This window comes from Drosophila obscura, unplaced genomic scaffold, assembly GCF_018151105.1.
Source record: "Drosophila obscura isolate BZ-5 IFL unplaced genomic scaffold, ASM1815110v1 contig_56, whole genome shotgun sequence".
Lineage (NCBI taxonomy): Eukaryota > Metazoa > Arthropoda > Insecta > Diptera > Drosophilidae > Drosophila > Drosophila obscura.
This window is the reverse complement of record NW_024542846.1, coordinates 335,931-350,160: the sequence shown is the minus strand read 5'-3', so window position 1 is coordinate 350,160 and position 14,230 is coordinate 335,931. Positions and strand designations below refer to the sequence as shown.

General features: G+C 38.9%; 1 protein-coding gene across 3 annotated transcripts in view; it reads right to left on the bottom strand.

The window, feature by feature from the left end:
- Nucleotides 1–933: 933 nt before the first annotated feature.
- The window catches only part of LOC111076208 (transcription-associated protein 1), an 83,005-nt gene continuing 69,708 nt past the window's right edge, over nt 934–14,230 (bottom strand). The window contains exons 8-9 of one of the 3 annotated variants that reach the window (XM_022369895.2): nt 5,193–5,272; nt 5,032–5,124 (exon numbers count right to left, since the gene is read on the bottom strand). In XM_022369895.2, the coding sequence (XP_022225587.1) occupies nt 5,212–5,272 (61 nt within the window). In that variant the 3' untranslated portion in view covers nt 5,032–5,124; nt 5,193–5,211. Of the gene's footprint in view, nt 959–5,031; nt 5,131–5,192; nt 5,273–14,230 lie in introns of those variants that run through there. The other 2 variants (XM_022369894.2, XM_022369896.2) reach the window with 2 other exon arrangements.

Genomic DNA, 14,230 nt, shown 5'->3' with positions numbered 1-14,230 from the left:
GTAAATATTTTACACCATTTGAAGCATTTTCTTACACAAATCGAAACGAGTCTCGTTTTGTCCGATATTTGAAATTCTTATTTACCGCACAGCATCGATTTTTTATAGCATTTTATTTATTTTACTTATTTTTTTTTTCACGGAAATTTGTTCATTTATGTTGTATCCGAAAATTAGTTTGTACAATAAATAGTTATATGTATGTATGTACTATATAGGTTTATCACAAAAAATATCAAACTTTTCAATGCGAATTCAATCAAAAAATAAATTAGTCTACATTATCTAACATAAAATGACTTTCTCTTTGTTTGTAGGTTTATAAATGTTCAAAACTTACCTGACTGATTAAAGTAGGTGAACCATTTAAAGCAGAAACTAATGGATCCATTAACATTGGTAAATAAGGCAGTAAAGATGACAGTCGAACGGGTACAGTCAAACAAAGCTCCACAAAAAGATCGCGCATATGTTGCTTATGAAATCCACTTTGTAATCGATTTAGACCTTCCAATAAATTTGGTAATAGGGGTAAAAATTCTTGGTATAGTAAGTCATGACTGCCGCCACCTATAGATCTAAACAATGCCCTAAGTAGTAAAAAATAGTTGTAAGGCTCATCAGAAATCAATGCCAATTCCATTGAGCGGATAACTATTTTGTGCAGATGCGGGCGTAACATCTGTTCGTTTTCGACAGGAAAGAGACTGACACTTCCAAATACTAGTTTAAATAACCGTAGATACAAATTAGATCGCTCAACGTTTGATCCCATTTCTTCCATTTTTTCCAAAAGATATTCCACCAAAACTGTGGCAAAAAGCGGCGATGTTGTTGGATTAGCTAAGAACGAGTTTGCTATTACTTGAAGGGATTGATTTTTATAGATCCTCTCCACCAAAAAATTGATTGTAGTCGCAAATATTTCTTGAAAGTTCTGCGAATGCATCATAAGGAACTGTTAAATAAACAATAAAAGTTCAAAATAATTAATTATATTATATATACATACGTATGCGAATATTGTCGATCCATTCTCCCTTAATGAGGATATGACCGGACTAAAACTATCTTATTCATATCTGGAAGTCTAGCTTAGAATATTGATCATATTATCACACATAAGGCGCAAAATTAATAATATTTCCCATACAAAAATCTTAAGCTACAAAGTTTTCAAGTCCGATTGGTAGCTGGATTCATTAGCTTTTCAGAGCTCATTAGTTTTTATCAAAACGAGTTGTAGCACCCTCAAATTGTACATATAAACCGAATCTACAGAAAACATTACGAAAAAATAAAATTTTTATATCAATACTATAAATTTATACAAAAAATCCGTGTGTAATCTCCGCAACGCGTGCAACAAATATAAATAGGTTCCTAATCAAAAAAATCTTAAATTTGGTAAAAAAAAGTGTGTTTTTGAACGCCTATTTCATTTCTCCGCAGCGCGTGCAGCAAATTGCAAGCGGTTGTTTTTAAATGATAGCTAGAGTATGTGGCGTTGTTTCTATACAAAGTTTTTACTTTTTTATAAGTAGGTTCCTCGAAAATTAGTTTTTAATCAAAAAAAAGCTCTAATTTGTTATTAAAATGTATGTTTGAACGCTTATTTAATTTTGTGTCATTCTGTAGAACAGAACATTTTATGATAGATTTTATTTTTATACATTTTTGTATGAAAATTTGTTTTCTGAAAAAATTGCAATTTGTGTAAGTATATTTGTTCCTATCCTTCCTTGCACTACTCGATAAAATTTAAATTTTTTTCCGCTGTGGCCCAAATTTACTTTTTCTGATGCTTTTTTCAGAGGTAGTGCTTCTATTTTCCACATAACTTATGTATCTTATATCTGGTTGCATATAGCATTGCAGTTTTGACGCAGCTTAACGTCTGGAAGATTTTAAGCTTTCATATTCAAATTTGATAATTTTTTTGCGGTATTTTTTACTTTAAAAACTCAGGAAAAGTCGACAAAAAAATATTTCTTGGTTTTGGCTTGGCGTTTTAGGTTTTAGATGGACGCATTAATTAGGCGTCGTTTGAGGTATCGTTTGTAAGAATCAATGGATAAACGGCCAAGTTGCAGCCTCAAAACTCATTTTACCTAAAAAATTCCGTTGCTGGTCAAACTGCCAAAATGGGATTGCAGAAAACAAAAAGGACCTGTAGTTTTGGTTTTACCGAGTCCTAGGTATGGATATATCTCCAACATATATCCTATCTGTTCATGTCCAATTGGGGCTGTAAATGTTGTGGTCCTATACCTTGTTATTGTTCCTTATACCTAAGCCTTGTTGTGGATAGATATACATAAATAACTGTTATGGTCAAATGTTGAAATCCTGGTCCTGGTGCAGGTCCCGCACAAATTATACCTTTTTCCCTTCTAGATATTCATAGAAAAGGATATAACTCTGTTTCTATCAGTGTAGTTCTGACTTCCATCAGAATATCCGAGTTTTTAAGTCAAAAATACCTAAAAAATCCAATTTGAACTTGAAAGCGTGAAATCTTCCAGACGTTAAAGTGCAGCTACAAAGAGTTAAGGGGTATATTGGATTTGTGGTAAAAGTGGATGTGTGTAACGCAGAGAAGGAAACGTTTCCGACCCCATAAAGTATATATATTCTTGATCAGCATCAATAGCCGAGTCGATATAGCTATGTCTGTCTGTCTGTCCGTTCGTCCGTCTTGTTGAGCGCCTGGATCTCAGAGACTATAAGAGTTATGGTAATCAAATTTGGTTTCCAGACTCATGTGGTATCACACTGCTACAAGTGTATTTCAAAATTTCGCCACACCCCCTTCCGCCTTCATAAAGGACGAAAATCTGTGGCAATCACATTTTAAAGATACGATACAACTGAAAGCGCAGTATCGTAGAGAATGACCATATCTACCAGATTGCCGAATCTAAATCAGATCGGATCATAATTGTAGCCAAAATGAAGAAATTAATTTTCAGTTGCTTCCCCTGCCCCCTCATGCCTATGATCAAACAACTCATTTTCCTGCTCGCTCGCACACTCTGCCGCGTTCAGTGCGCGAGCAACCCCTAGCGGAGGAGATGTAGAATATACATTGTAGATGTAGATAGCAGATGTAGTAAAAAAAATGTAAAATGTAAAATTTTTTTTGGATTCTAAAATTCTAAAAAATCATATGCTCAAAAATGTATTTACTGACTGAGTACGGGTATAAGTAGAGTCGCGTCCCCAGAAGCGACTCGTACGTTCCTTCTTGTTTTTGGCTGTTTTTCTACTTGAAATTAAAAAAAATATATTCCTTAGTTTTCCAGAGTTTTTTTTTTACATGTTTTATGAATATTCTTCTACATAAGTTTTAAAGCCCTTTTTGCGGTTCGGACCCGTTTGGCTTCTAGATCGATAAATATTCTTGATTACAATTTTTTGTAAAATTCGGTAGCAACCTCTAAAAAAAAAAAAAAAAAATTAAAAACATCTAAATTACTATTAAATTCAAGCTAACAAAACGTTTAAGTTTCGAAAAAAAAATTGTTTGTCCCAGCCTAATCTACATCTAATATTCTACATCTGAAATGTATATTATACATCTACAATGTAGATTCTTCATCTTCTCTGCGAAAGGTTGCGCACTGCACAGGGCAGAGTGTGTGCGAGCGAGAAAGAGAATAAGTAGCGTCACCAGCGCAGGAGGAGGTGGGGGTAGCCACTGCAAATTAATTTTTTTACTGTGGCTATAATAATTTTCGATCTGATTCAGATTCGGTAATCTGGTAGATATGGTCATTCTCTACGATATTACGGTTTTATTTTTCTGGTATCTTTAAAAATTGTGGATGCCTCAGATTTTCGTCCTTTGACGTGGTGGAAGGGGCGGGGCGAAATTTTAAAATACACTTTAGCAGTGTGATATCACATGAGTCTGTCTGGAAACAAAATTTGGTTGGGGTAGCTTTTATAGTCTCTGAGATCTAGGCGCTCATCAAGTCGGACTGACGGACAGACATGGCTATATCAACTCGGCTATTGATGCTGATCAAGAATATAAATACTTTATGGGGTCGGAAACGATTCATTCTCCATACCACCAACACAATATACCCCTTAACTCTTTTTGAGTAGGGGTAACTAGATGGTTTGGAAAATAAGTTCTTCCCTAAAACTGTAAATTTTTTGTACCTATATACAAAAAATATAAGGACACCAGATATAATTTTTTTCGACTTTTCGAATGCAAAGTCAAAATTTTGAAGAAAGTACCAAACAAAAATCATATTTTTTGGATTTCAAAGATTAATATTTCCCAAATGGTAAGCTGAAATCTCTAAATGTTTACGTCTATAGCTGCGTTGATATGCTTTTCAGAATGATAAAGTTTATTACAACCAACTGTAAGATAGTTAGACTAATCAAATAATTTCAAAGCTCCAAACCTAACAGAAAAAGTGGGCTAGGTTCGAAGCAGAAAAAAAAACTTCAGTTTTGTCGACTAGTGTGATTTATGTAAGTCACTCTATGACACATCCAAATTTTTGTTTTTAAATAAAATAAAATAGCTTAAAAACTGAAAAGAAATTTGCTGATCCACATTAGAATGTCTTACTACCACAAATACTTGGAATTAGTTAAAAATGGTTGGTTTGGAAGAAGGCTATTTCGAACCCATTAAAATCAATCATCAAATCATTAAAAATCAAAATATAAATCGGACATGTGGTGCTTAATCCTTTTTCACTTACAATGCCACTGAAATGCTCCAAAACTTCTTTTTCTTCTTTACTTCTAGATATTAATCCTGAAGTCCGCTGTTGGTTTGGATTAACGTTAATTGTATAAATATCTAAAGCCTCCATTGCAAAATGAACTAAGTCAATATATACACATAAAATCTCTGGATTAAAAAGCTTTTCTTGCGTAACAAGACTTGTATCAGTAATCTGAAACTGTAAAAGATATTAGAAAAAAATACAATTTGAAAATAAATTGTTAACTTACTTTTGAATTAAAAAAACCCCATGTAATTGTTTTAACTCCACCGACGAGGGTTTTGACTAAGCTTCGAAACTCAGCAACATTTACTGAACACACCCATTGAGCTCCAGATGCCGATGCTTTTGTTTGTTCACTTGACAGCTGATCCTTGTAAGCAAATATATATATATTTATATTATTGTTGTATACATTTTTTGTACAGTACATACATCTTTTAGTTCTGGCAAGTTAATTAGTGGTAATGTAGAGTTTCCTTGATGATTGTTGGGTGCTCCAGAGTTGGATTGTCCTTTGCTTAAGATAAAATACATGATTGTTTCAAGTATTATTGATGATTTAAAATATATTTCGCGTCAGCTGCTTTAAATTTAACACGAAATTTTGAAAATTATTTTCGGCACTTCGAAAAACTATGCAACAAAATTTGGGGCAAAGTTTTTCTACCCGTACTCGAACTGTTAAGGGGTATATTAGATTTATGGTCGACGTGGATGTGTGTAACGCACAGAAGAAAGCGTTTTCGACAAAATAAAGTTTGTATATACATCTGCGAACATTGAAATAGTAGTGCCGCACCTCACCACTTTCAAAACTATTTTTGAGCCACTTCCAGTCTTTCGTTCTGTCTTGATCAATAGCCAAGTCGATATAGCCATGTCTGTCTGTCCGTTCGTCTGTCCCCTCTTGTTTTTATCTCTCGGGACGTTGATATGCAATGACTGCACCATCAAGTGGCCCATGCGACACCAAGCCGAAGCCTGTTACGCGCGGAACCCAGGCAGAAACGCAGCCCCTCCTCCCGCCAACCGACCGAGGGGCGCTGCCGCTTGACGCGCGATGCGTGTTACCGAACCGATCATGCAGGAAAGATAGGTGTTAGACTAAAATTCGAGGAAAATTAAAGCTAAACACAACTTAAAGAGCTAAACATGCAAAGATTGCTAAGAAATTGTACTAATTGCGGTAAAGGTATGTAAGTATTAGTGATTTAAGAAGAGGAAGGGAATTAGTGGTGGATATTATATGGTAGAGGGAATTGAAGTCCGAGCATAGGACCATAAATGGTTCGTGCAAGGAATAATTGAATCTACAAAGCGGAAGGAACAAAGGAATGAAGTTTCTAGTAGATCTAATAGGAACCGTAAAGTTTATGCGGCTCAACAAGTCAGGGCTATCTACGTCACTTTTGATCAGGATGTGCATAAAAATCACCCCAAGCATTTTTCTACGACTAACTAAGGTTGGAAGGTTTATTAAAAGCAATCTACGAGGGTAAGATGGCCGTCTCCCACTTGCATCCCAGTTAAGGCCACGCAGTTAAGGCTACGCTCCTGTTGTACTTTGCACTGGGTGCACCATATACTGGACGCAGAGTTTAACATCATCCGCATACATGAGTACTCGAGAGTTTTTGAATACTGAAGGCAGGTCATTAATAAAGAGTGTGAATAGTAGGGGGCCTAGATGGCTGCCCTGTGGTACTCCAGAAGTAACCTTAACAGGTGAAGAGAAGGAGTTTTTGAAGAGGACTCTTTGAGACCTAGAGCGAAGGTAGCTAGAAACCCATCTCAAAAGATTAGGCGGAAACCCTAAAAGGTCAAGTTTTTGTGCTAGAAGGGAATGGTTTACAGAAACGAATGCTTTACTGAAATCAGTGTAAAGTTGCAAGTTACCTTTCAAGCCTTTAATGATAAAAGAACTCTAATAAATTGGCGGTTGTTGATCGCCGACTTATAAATCCGTGCTGAGACGGAGATATAAGTGATTTTCAGAGATGTTGCAAATGCGGAGCTAAAATTTTTTCAAACATTTTGGGAATAGTGGATAACTTAGATATACCTCTATAATTATTTGCATCAGACTTGCTACCTTTCTTATGGAGCGGAATAATAACAGATTCCTTCCAGATGGGGGGGAAGCATGAAGAGTTAATGGAAAGGGTGAATAGTTTATACAGGGGTCCACACAGAGCGTCGGCACAGTACCTAAGTACACAGCCGGGAACTCCGTCGGGACCTGGTGAAAACACCGGCTTAACTAGTCGAAGATCATGAAGCAGTGAGCTTTCATATAACAAGGGGCTGAAAATGCCATTCGACCTTGGTAAACTGTATGGATACGGCTGACCAGAGTAGCTTTCATGAGAATAGGTTGTTTGCAAAAATTTGGCAAAAAGATCGGCAATTTCCTGATTATTGTTTGCTGACATATTGAGAAATGATAGCTAGGATGGATGTGCGGACGTTCTACGCTTACTATTTACGAAGCTGTAAAACTGTTTAGGGTCCTGTGAAAATCGTATCCTACATCGAGATAGGTAATTTTTATAGCATTGAGCGTTAAGAACGGAGAAATTTGACCGAGCTATTAAATAGCGAGAGAGAGAAGAGGGAGAACCAACTTCCCAGATCTAACCGGACAAGGAAGTGGGACACAAGAATCAAAAAATGTGTCAAGTGCATTCTGAAAAATGTTTGTGCCTTTCATAACGTCAGTGCACAAGTACAGAGCGGCCCAATCAAAATCCCTAATGAGGTTACTAAGCTTCGTAAACTCGGCTTTACGAATGCAGCGGAAACGTTTAGATAGCCTACCCATTCGATCCAATACAGTAGGGCCAATATCGACTGACACTTCGAATGTAGGATGGTAGGAGTCTTCAGGTATAGTGAGCGGGAGGGCTCGGGTTAACAACGCTATGGTCGGATCCAAGACAAAGCACAGATCAAGCAATCGACCCAAGGAATTTTTCATATGGTTGACTTGAGACAGGGATAGGGGTCTAGCAAGCCGTCGATAAAGTCATGTAGTGACATGGGCACAAGGCTATTAGACTCGTTTACCGAAGACCAAACAGTACCTGGCAAATTGAAATCGCCAAGAACTATCATATGGTCTTCCTGCACTCATGGGGAGACGTCACCGAATACTCGGTGGCGCCTCCCGAGATCTGGACAGCCTGGCAAACATGCCTGTAGAGAAACTGGTGCTCTTTATAGAGGCCTCGGGATGGTTCGCGAAACCTCCCTAGGCACCGGACAATATCCCGTGACGAGTGTGGGCATCACAATGGGCAGACTTGCCTCCGAGTGACCTCGACTTCAGTCGAGCAGCCCTATAAACCTAACCTAACCTCATATGGTCTTTATCTGATAGCGAGGAAGAAACAGTTTTTAAAGCGGACAGGTGATGCTCGTATATTAAGATATCCGAGGAAGGTGGAATATACGAGCAAGTAATGAAAATGGAAAAGCCTGGTAGAGTCAGTTTTACGCACAGGAATTCCAGGTCTTGTTGAACCTGAAATGAAATGTTCCGACGTGAAGTTTGAGTCCACTGCAATGAGGACCCCACCTCCACGTCGAGACGAACGGTCATTTCTAAAAATTGTGTACCGACCTGCCAAAACTTCGAAACTGAGGATGGCCGGCTTGAACAAGGTCTCGGTAAACACAATAACATGGGACGAGAATGAGAGACTCTCAAGAAAAAGAGTGCTGAACTTACTACGCAGGCCTCTAGCATTCTGGTAGGTAACTAAAAGAGAGGAAGTTAGTTTTTTGGATGGGTGGAAGTTGAGGTGGAAGATGAGGGTAAAGATGGAGCACTGGTCTGAATGCTAGGAAGAGTAATGGGGGGCACATTCTTTTTCTTAGCCTTAAACTCTTTAGGGAGCGAAACTGAGGGGATAGTTAAGGGGTTGGGTGCGGACTCGATGGACACGGACGCTACAGACATTTCTAACTGCATACTCTCCGAAGTAACGCATTCGGCTCCCGAATCTGCATCACCAGCAGAGATCGTTGCCCTTGGAGTAGCAAACGTAATCAACTGCTGCACTAAGGGAGTGGTCGGAGTAAGTAACCAGCAGAAAATTCCATATTGATGTCTTTTATTTTTTTTGTTTCGGAAAAAAAAAGTTCAAAACTAATAGCAATCAGACAACTGTGCAGAGCAAATGCTTAGAGCAGCGATGCCCAAATTCAGCTTACGGCAGTGCACTCACCAATACTCACAAACAAAAACACAAATACCAATAAGGGAACAGTGCAAACTCGAAGAAAAGACAACAAAAAAAACAATACCAACTGTCGGGTTGACACCAATTAGAGAAGAGACAAAACCGGTATTTGCTGGACGGATCGCATACACACAAAGTTGTTTGCATGTGTTGGGCTTTCGGTATGCTGGCACACACATCACAAACTGTGTATGCATACATGAATTGGTTTCCTATGCTGAGGGCAATTACAAAAACGAAAGGGCTCGGAGGGCAATGGGCCTGGGCATCGCTGGCTTAGAGAGATAAGATGAGAGAGGAGAGTGGTTGCAGCAACAGCTTATAAGTAAGAGCATTACTGCACAGAAAGTTACAAGAGTGAGAGAGAAAAAACAGTTATTGAGAGTTAGGCTGTTGTCTGCAGTGCAAAGGAATGCGAATTCGGTGGCAACATAGTTGGCGATTCATTCCTCAGCTGCAGGCTATGCGACAATGTCGCCCATATAAAATTGCTGGTGGTGGTAATTGTGGGCGGCTACGCGATCTCATCTCAAAGCGTATGGGTCTGACTTGGTCATGTTTGGCCTGCCGGGAGATTGAGGCCGAAATGCGCACTTTTATGAGACAGACTCGTACTGGTTTTCAGGATGTCTGGAAGCAATTTATCGCTCTCAACAAGAAGTTCCTGACCCTGGAAACCCAATTCCTTAGCCTCAAACTTTTGAGTGCAACCTATTGGAGTTGGAACGCTTTGTTCTCATCTACATTCATCGGAATTCTTTGCTACTCCGAGCGGTCATGCCTCGCCATTACTCAATCCGCCATCAGTCGCTCCGGTGTTTCTTACACCGAATAGCAATGATGCAGTTACATCCATCATTGTCGCCACCGCTGTGAGTGCTCCCAGTGGTGAAGTGCTTGCTGCTGATGATGTCCCCACTGTTCGTGTCACCGTTCCTGTTCCTTCCGTTGCTACCGACGCTGCCATCGTTTCTGCCACGAGATCACTTTTGGGAGTGGCTCCACCTTCTTTCTCTCGGTCGGGACTTCAACTGAGAGCAGTGGTACCTCGAACGGCTATCTTTGACCAAATTCATTTTTAGACATAAGCGCAATATTTTCTACTTTAAGATTCTACTTCCTTTTTCTTTACTATCTAGATCACTTGATCCGTCTATTTGGCCTAAGCATACAATTATGCATGAGTTCCTACATAAAGACTTTATCCAGAGTCCCAATATACTGTCCCTGGTAGTTCAAAAACCTAAATAGGTAAATTGTGTCAAATACTTACGAAAGGTGCCTCTCTTTGACTTTGACGCTGTCACTTTAACTGAAACCTGGCTTAACTCTTCCGACTGTGATCATGAAATTTTCGTTCCTAAGTTTATCACTTATAGAATGGACCCCGTCCATCTTTTGCTGGTGGGGTTCTGATTGCTGTTAAAACGGATTTCTCATCTGAGTTGTTCCCATTCAACAATATCTATGGCATTGAATTCATTGCAGTCAAAGTTTGAGTTGGATCAGTATCCATCTGTTTGACTTGCTCCTACATTCCTCCCAAATCAAAGGCTGAGGTTTACTCATATCACCTTTCTGCAATTCAGACTATTGCATCTACTTTAGGTTGCAACGACCATATTATTGTCAAGGGTGATTTTAACTTACCACTTCTTTCTTGGCTGCCTAGTGATAAGTCTAACCGGTTGCTACCAAATCACCACAACGATTTTATCGACGGGCTTACCGATGTCTCCCTTGTCCAAATCAATTCAATAAGAAATAGTAGGGACAGACTCCTAGACCTTTTGTTTGTTTGTGATGCTGCTCTAGCTACGTTCTCCTGAGTAAGTCCAGTATCACTCCTGAAGACCCCTACCATACAACTTTAGCTATATCCCTTGAGTGTGTCCGATCCAGTTGTGCTGCCAATCCCATGGCCCCCAGTCGCATAAAGTGCTTTCGGAAAACAAATTTTGCTGAGCTAAGTCTTCACCTCTCGCACGTTAACTGGTCTTTTCTCCACGCGTTACAAAACATTGACGAAACAGTCAATTCGTTCTGTGATACTATTAACGACGCCCTTAATATATATGTTCCTGTTATCAAATCTGTTTCGTCAAAACCTACCTGGTTCTCCAAAATTTGTCTTATTTAAAGAAAAGAAAAACAGGCTCTATAAAAAGTATCAGAATACTGGATCTATGTCTGTCTTCGCCCAATAGTCCTCTGTTCGTAATTAATTCCTTACTGTTAATAGTCTGTGTTATAATCAATACCTTTCACGGTGTAGTAAAAATTTCCGTGGTGATCCAAACAAATTCTATTCGTTCGTAAATTTTAAACGTAAGTCCAATGCATTTGCTCCATCCCTTCATTATCAAAACAACTCAGAATCTTCTGCTGCTGGTATTGCTAATTTATTTGCCACCTTCTTCCAATCAACGTACACGTCACATATCTACCACGCATCCACTCCGTATCCCTACCATTTACCTCATGCCAACATCATTTATCTGCCTTTCTTTGAGGAAAGTGATGTTCTAGAAGGTTTGTCAATTATTGACATATCATTCTCGGCAGGTCCAGACAAGGTACCAAGTACCAAGTTGTATTTAAAAAAAATTCCTGTGCGCAGTCCTTATGCCAACCCTTGACATATCTTTTCAACATATCATTGGAACGGTCTTGTGTTCCAGTGATTTGGAACGAATCCTACATCATTCCGCTGCACAAAAAGGGTTTAAGATCTCTCATTGAGAACTATCGAGGTATTGCAAAGCTTTCCGAAATTCGCAGCTGCTTGAGTGCCTTGTTACCAGGCAATTACAGCACCTATGTAGTAGTCTGATATCTCCATCGCAACACGGTTTTTTTAAACATCGATCAACATAGACAAACCTTCTCGAGTTTACTTCTGCAATTAACCGAGGATTTCAAAGCTCACTGCAAACAGACGTAATTTTCACGGATTTTAGCAAGGCTTTTGACTCCGTGAATCATTTTCTGCTCATTCACAATCTTTCTTTAATTGGTTTCCCCAATAATCTTCTAAACTGAATGTCAAATGTTGTTAATGTTACATCAGGAGTGTCACAAGGTAGTCATTTAGGTCCACTTCTGTTTATCTTATTTGTGAATGACCTTCCTCAAGTTATAACATACTCTTCTACACATGTACGCTGACGATGTCAAAAACTATTTCTCCTACTCTGATTGGTACCTGCACAAACGCCTTCAACTCGACCTAAATGAGTTTTTGCTTTACGTAATTTTAACTGGGACTCGGATAGAATCTTGCCACCGTATAAATCGAGGCTATAACTTTTAGACCATTGCGCCATCGCAGAATTTGTAACGGCGTTATGTTTCTACACAAGCTCCTAGCTGGGCTTGTTGACTCAGAATCACTTCTTGGCCAGCTTGACTTTTCTGTTCCCCTTAGACCTACCCGTACCTTTCGTCCGTTTCGTTTACCCTTCTCTAGGTCTAACCCTTTTCGAATCTTATGCTCTAATTATAATAATCTTTATCATACCCTATCCCCTGAATTATCCCTTAAAATTATAGCCAGTAAGATATACCTGTCCCTACAATCAAAGACTATACCATACAAAGATGTTACACGAGGAGAAAATGATCGTTCAATTTTCGTTTTACACTTTAAGGTACGGGCGCGCGGGGTATTTCTTCCATTCTCTTTTAGTATAGCCTTTGCCCCTGCTTTTGGCTTCGTAAATGTCCGTCTGACGACGGGAATAGGTCCAGGGCCGGAATAGCAGCTGTTCTCTAGGCTCTGTACGGAAGACAAAGTCAAAAAACAAAAAGGTCGGTATATACTGGAAAAGTATCCGAAGTATATGCTGGTTTTTTTGGTATGTTTCGACCCACCTCGAAAAAGATATCAATTTGATATAATTTGCCAGCAAACACGAAGCAAACATTGCAATAAGAGAACAAAAAACCAAATGAAATATTTTAATAATGAAGAAAAATAGAATCTAGCTAATGCAGTATTATATGAATGACAATTATATGGATATTATAATTTATTATTTTTATTAATTTTCATATATATAAAACATATATTGTTTTCAAAACATTTTTTCTTCACGGTGTCCGGCACGGGAGGCGTCGCCATCTGCTGCTGCTGATAGTCAGACACATTACCTTGCCAATAAAATATTGGGGAGCCCAGGATATGGCTGGGGAAGAGCGGCCCCAGCCGAAGAAGTGCATTTTATTAACTTTAAACAAAACCAAGCAGCTGTCTGAGCAGAGTAACCGTACGGAATGCAGTGCACACCTCTGCTCACACATTGGCTGCTCGAAGAATATATGACATTCGTTTGCTGGCAAACAGTTTTTCGATCTGAGTACTAGGCTTAAAGATGTTATTTGTTTGTATTGTGTGTATTTACAGTGGGGACTCAGCCGAAAAGAGGTGGCAAAATTAAAAAATATTTGTTGAATGCTTTGAATAAAATAAATGTAGACATCTAGTAGAATATTTTCCAGAGCTTTAGCGAATCTAATTTTCAAGATAATTTTAGTTTATGAGATATGTACACAAATGTATTGAACCCTTTTTCACTTTATAATTTGTCAAGCTGCAGTGGGCCCTGTGCGCATCTGCTGAGCGGTCTCGAGCTCGCTCGGCTCGTTTCTTACAAACAGACGAAGCTATCGGGCAGCGGGCTCGCGGTCAGAGCCGAAAAGAGAATTGAAAACCCGTGAGCTCCCTCTGTTCATGGGGCGTACCGGTAAACCTCACCATAGAACAGCGCTCATAAGTTATGTCCACATCTATCAAATTGCCGATAGATCTGGATCAGATTGGATCATTATTATAGCCAGAATGAAGAAATTAGTTTTCCCATGGCTAACTCAGCCATTCCAGCGCTGCAGCGCTTACTCTCTTATTATCTCTCTCGGTCACACACTCTGCCTCGTGCAGTGTAAGAACTTCCTGGCGGAAGTGTAACAAGAGAAATGTAGATGACAGGTGTAGCAAAACCATTTAAACAGATAAAATATCTAAAAATAACGAGAAACTGAAGGTTATTTATTTTAAGAGCCTTGCTGCCAAAGAGAAAACAAAGATGAGACGTTTTAACATTAATCAAAATCATAATGGCACGCATATAAGCGCACTTTAAATGCTCCAAACTAGAGATGGGCATGTACTGCAATTTTCCGATACGACCCAACACGACACGAAAATGAAAATTTTCAACACGCACG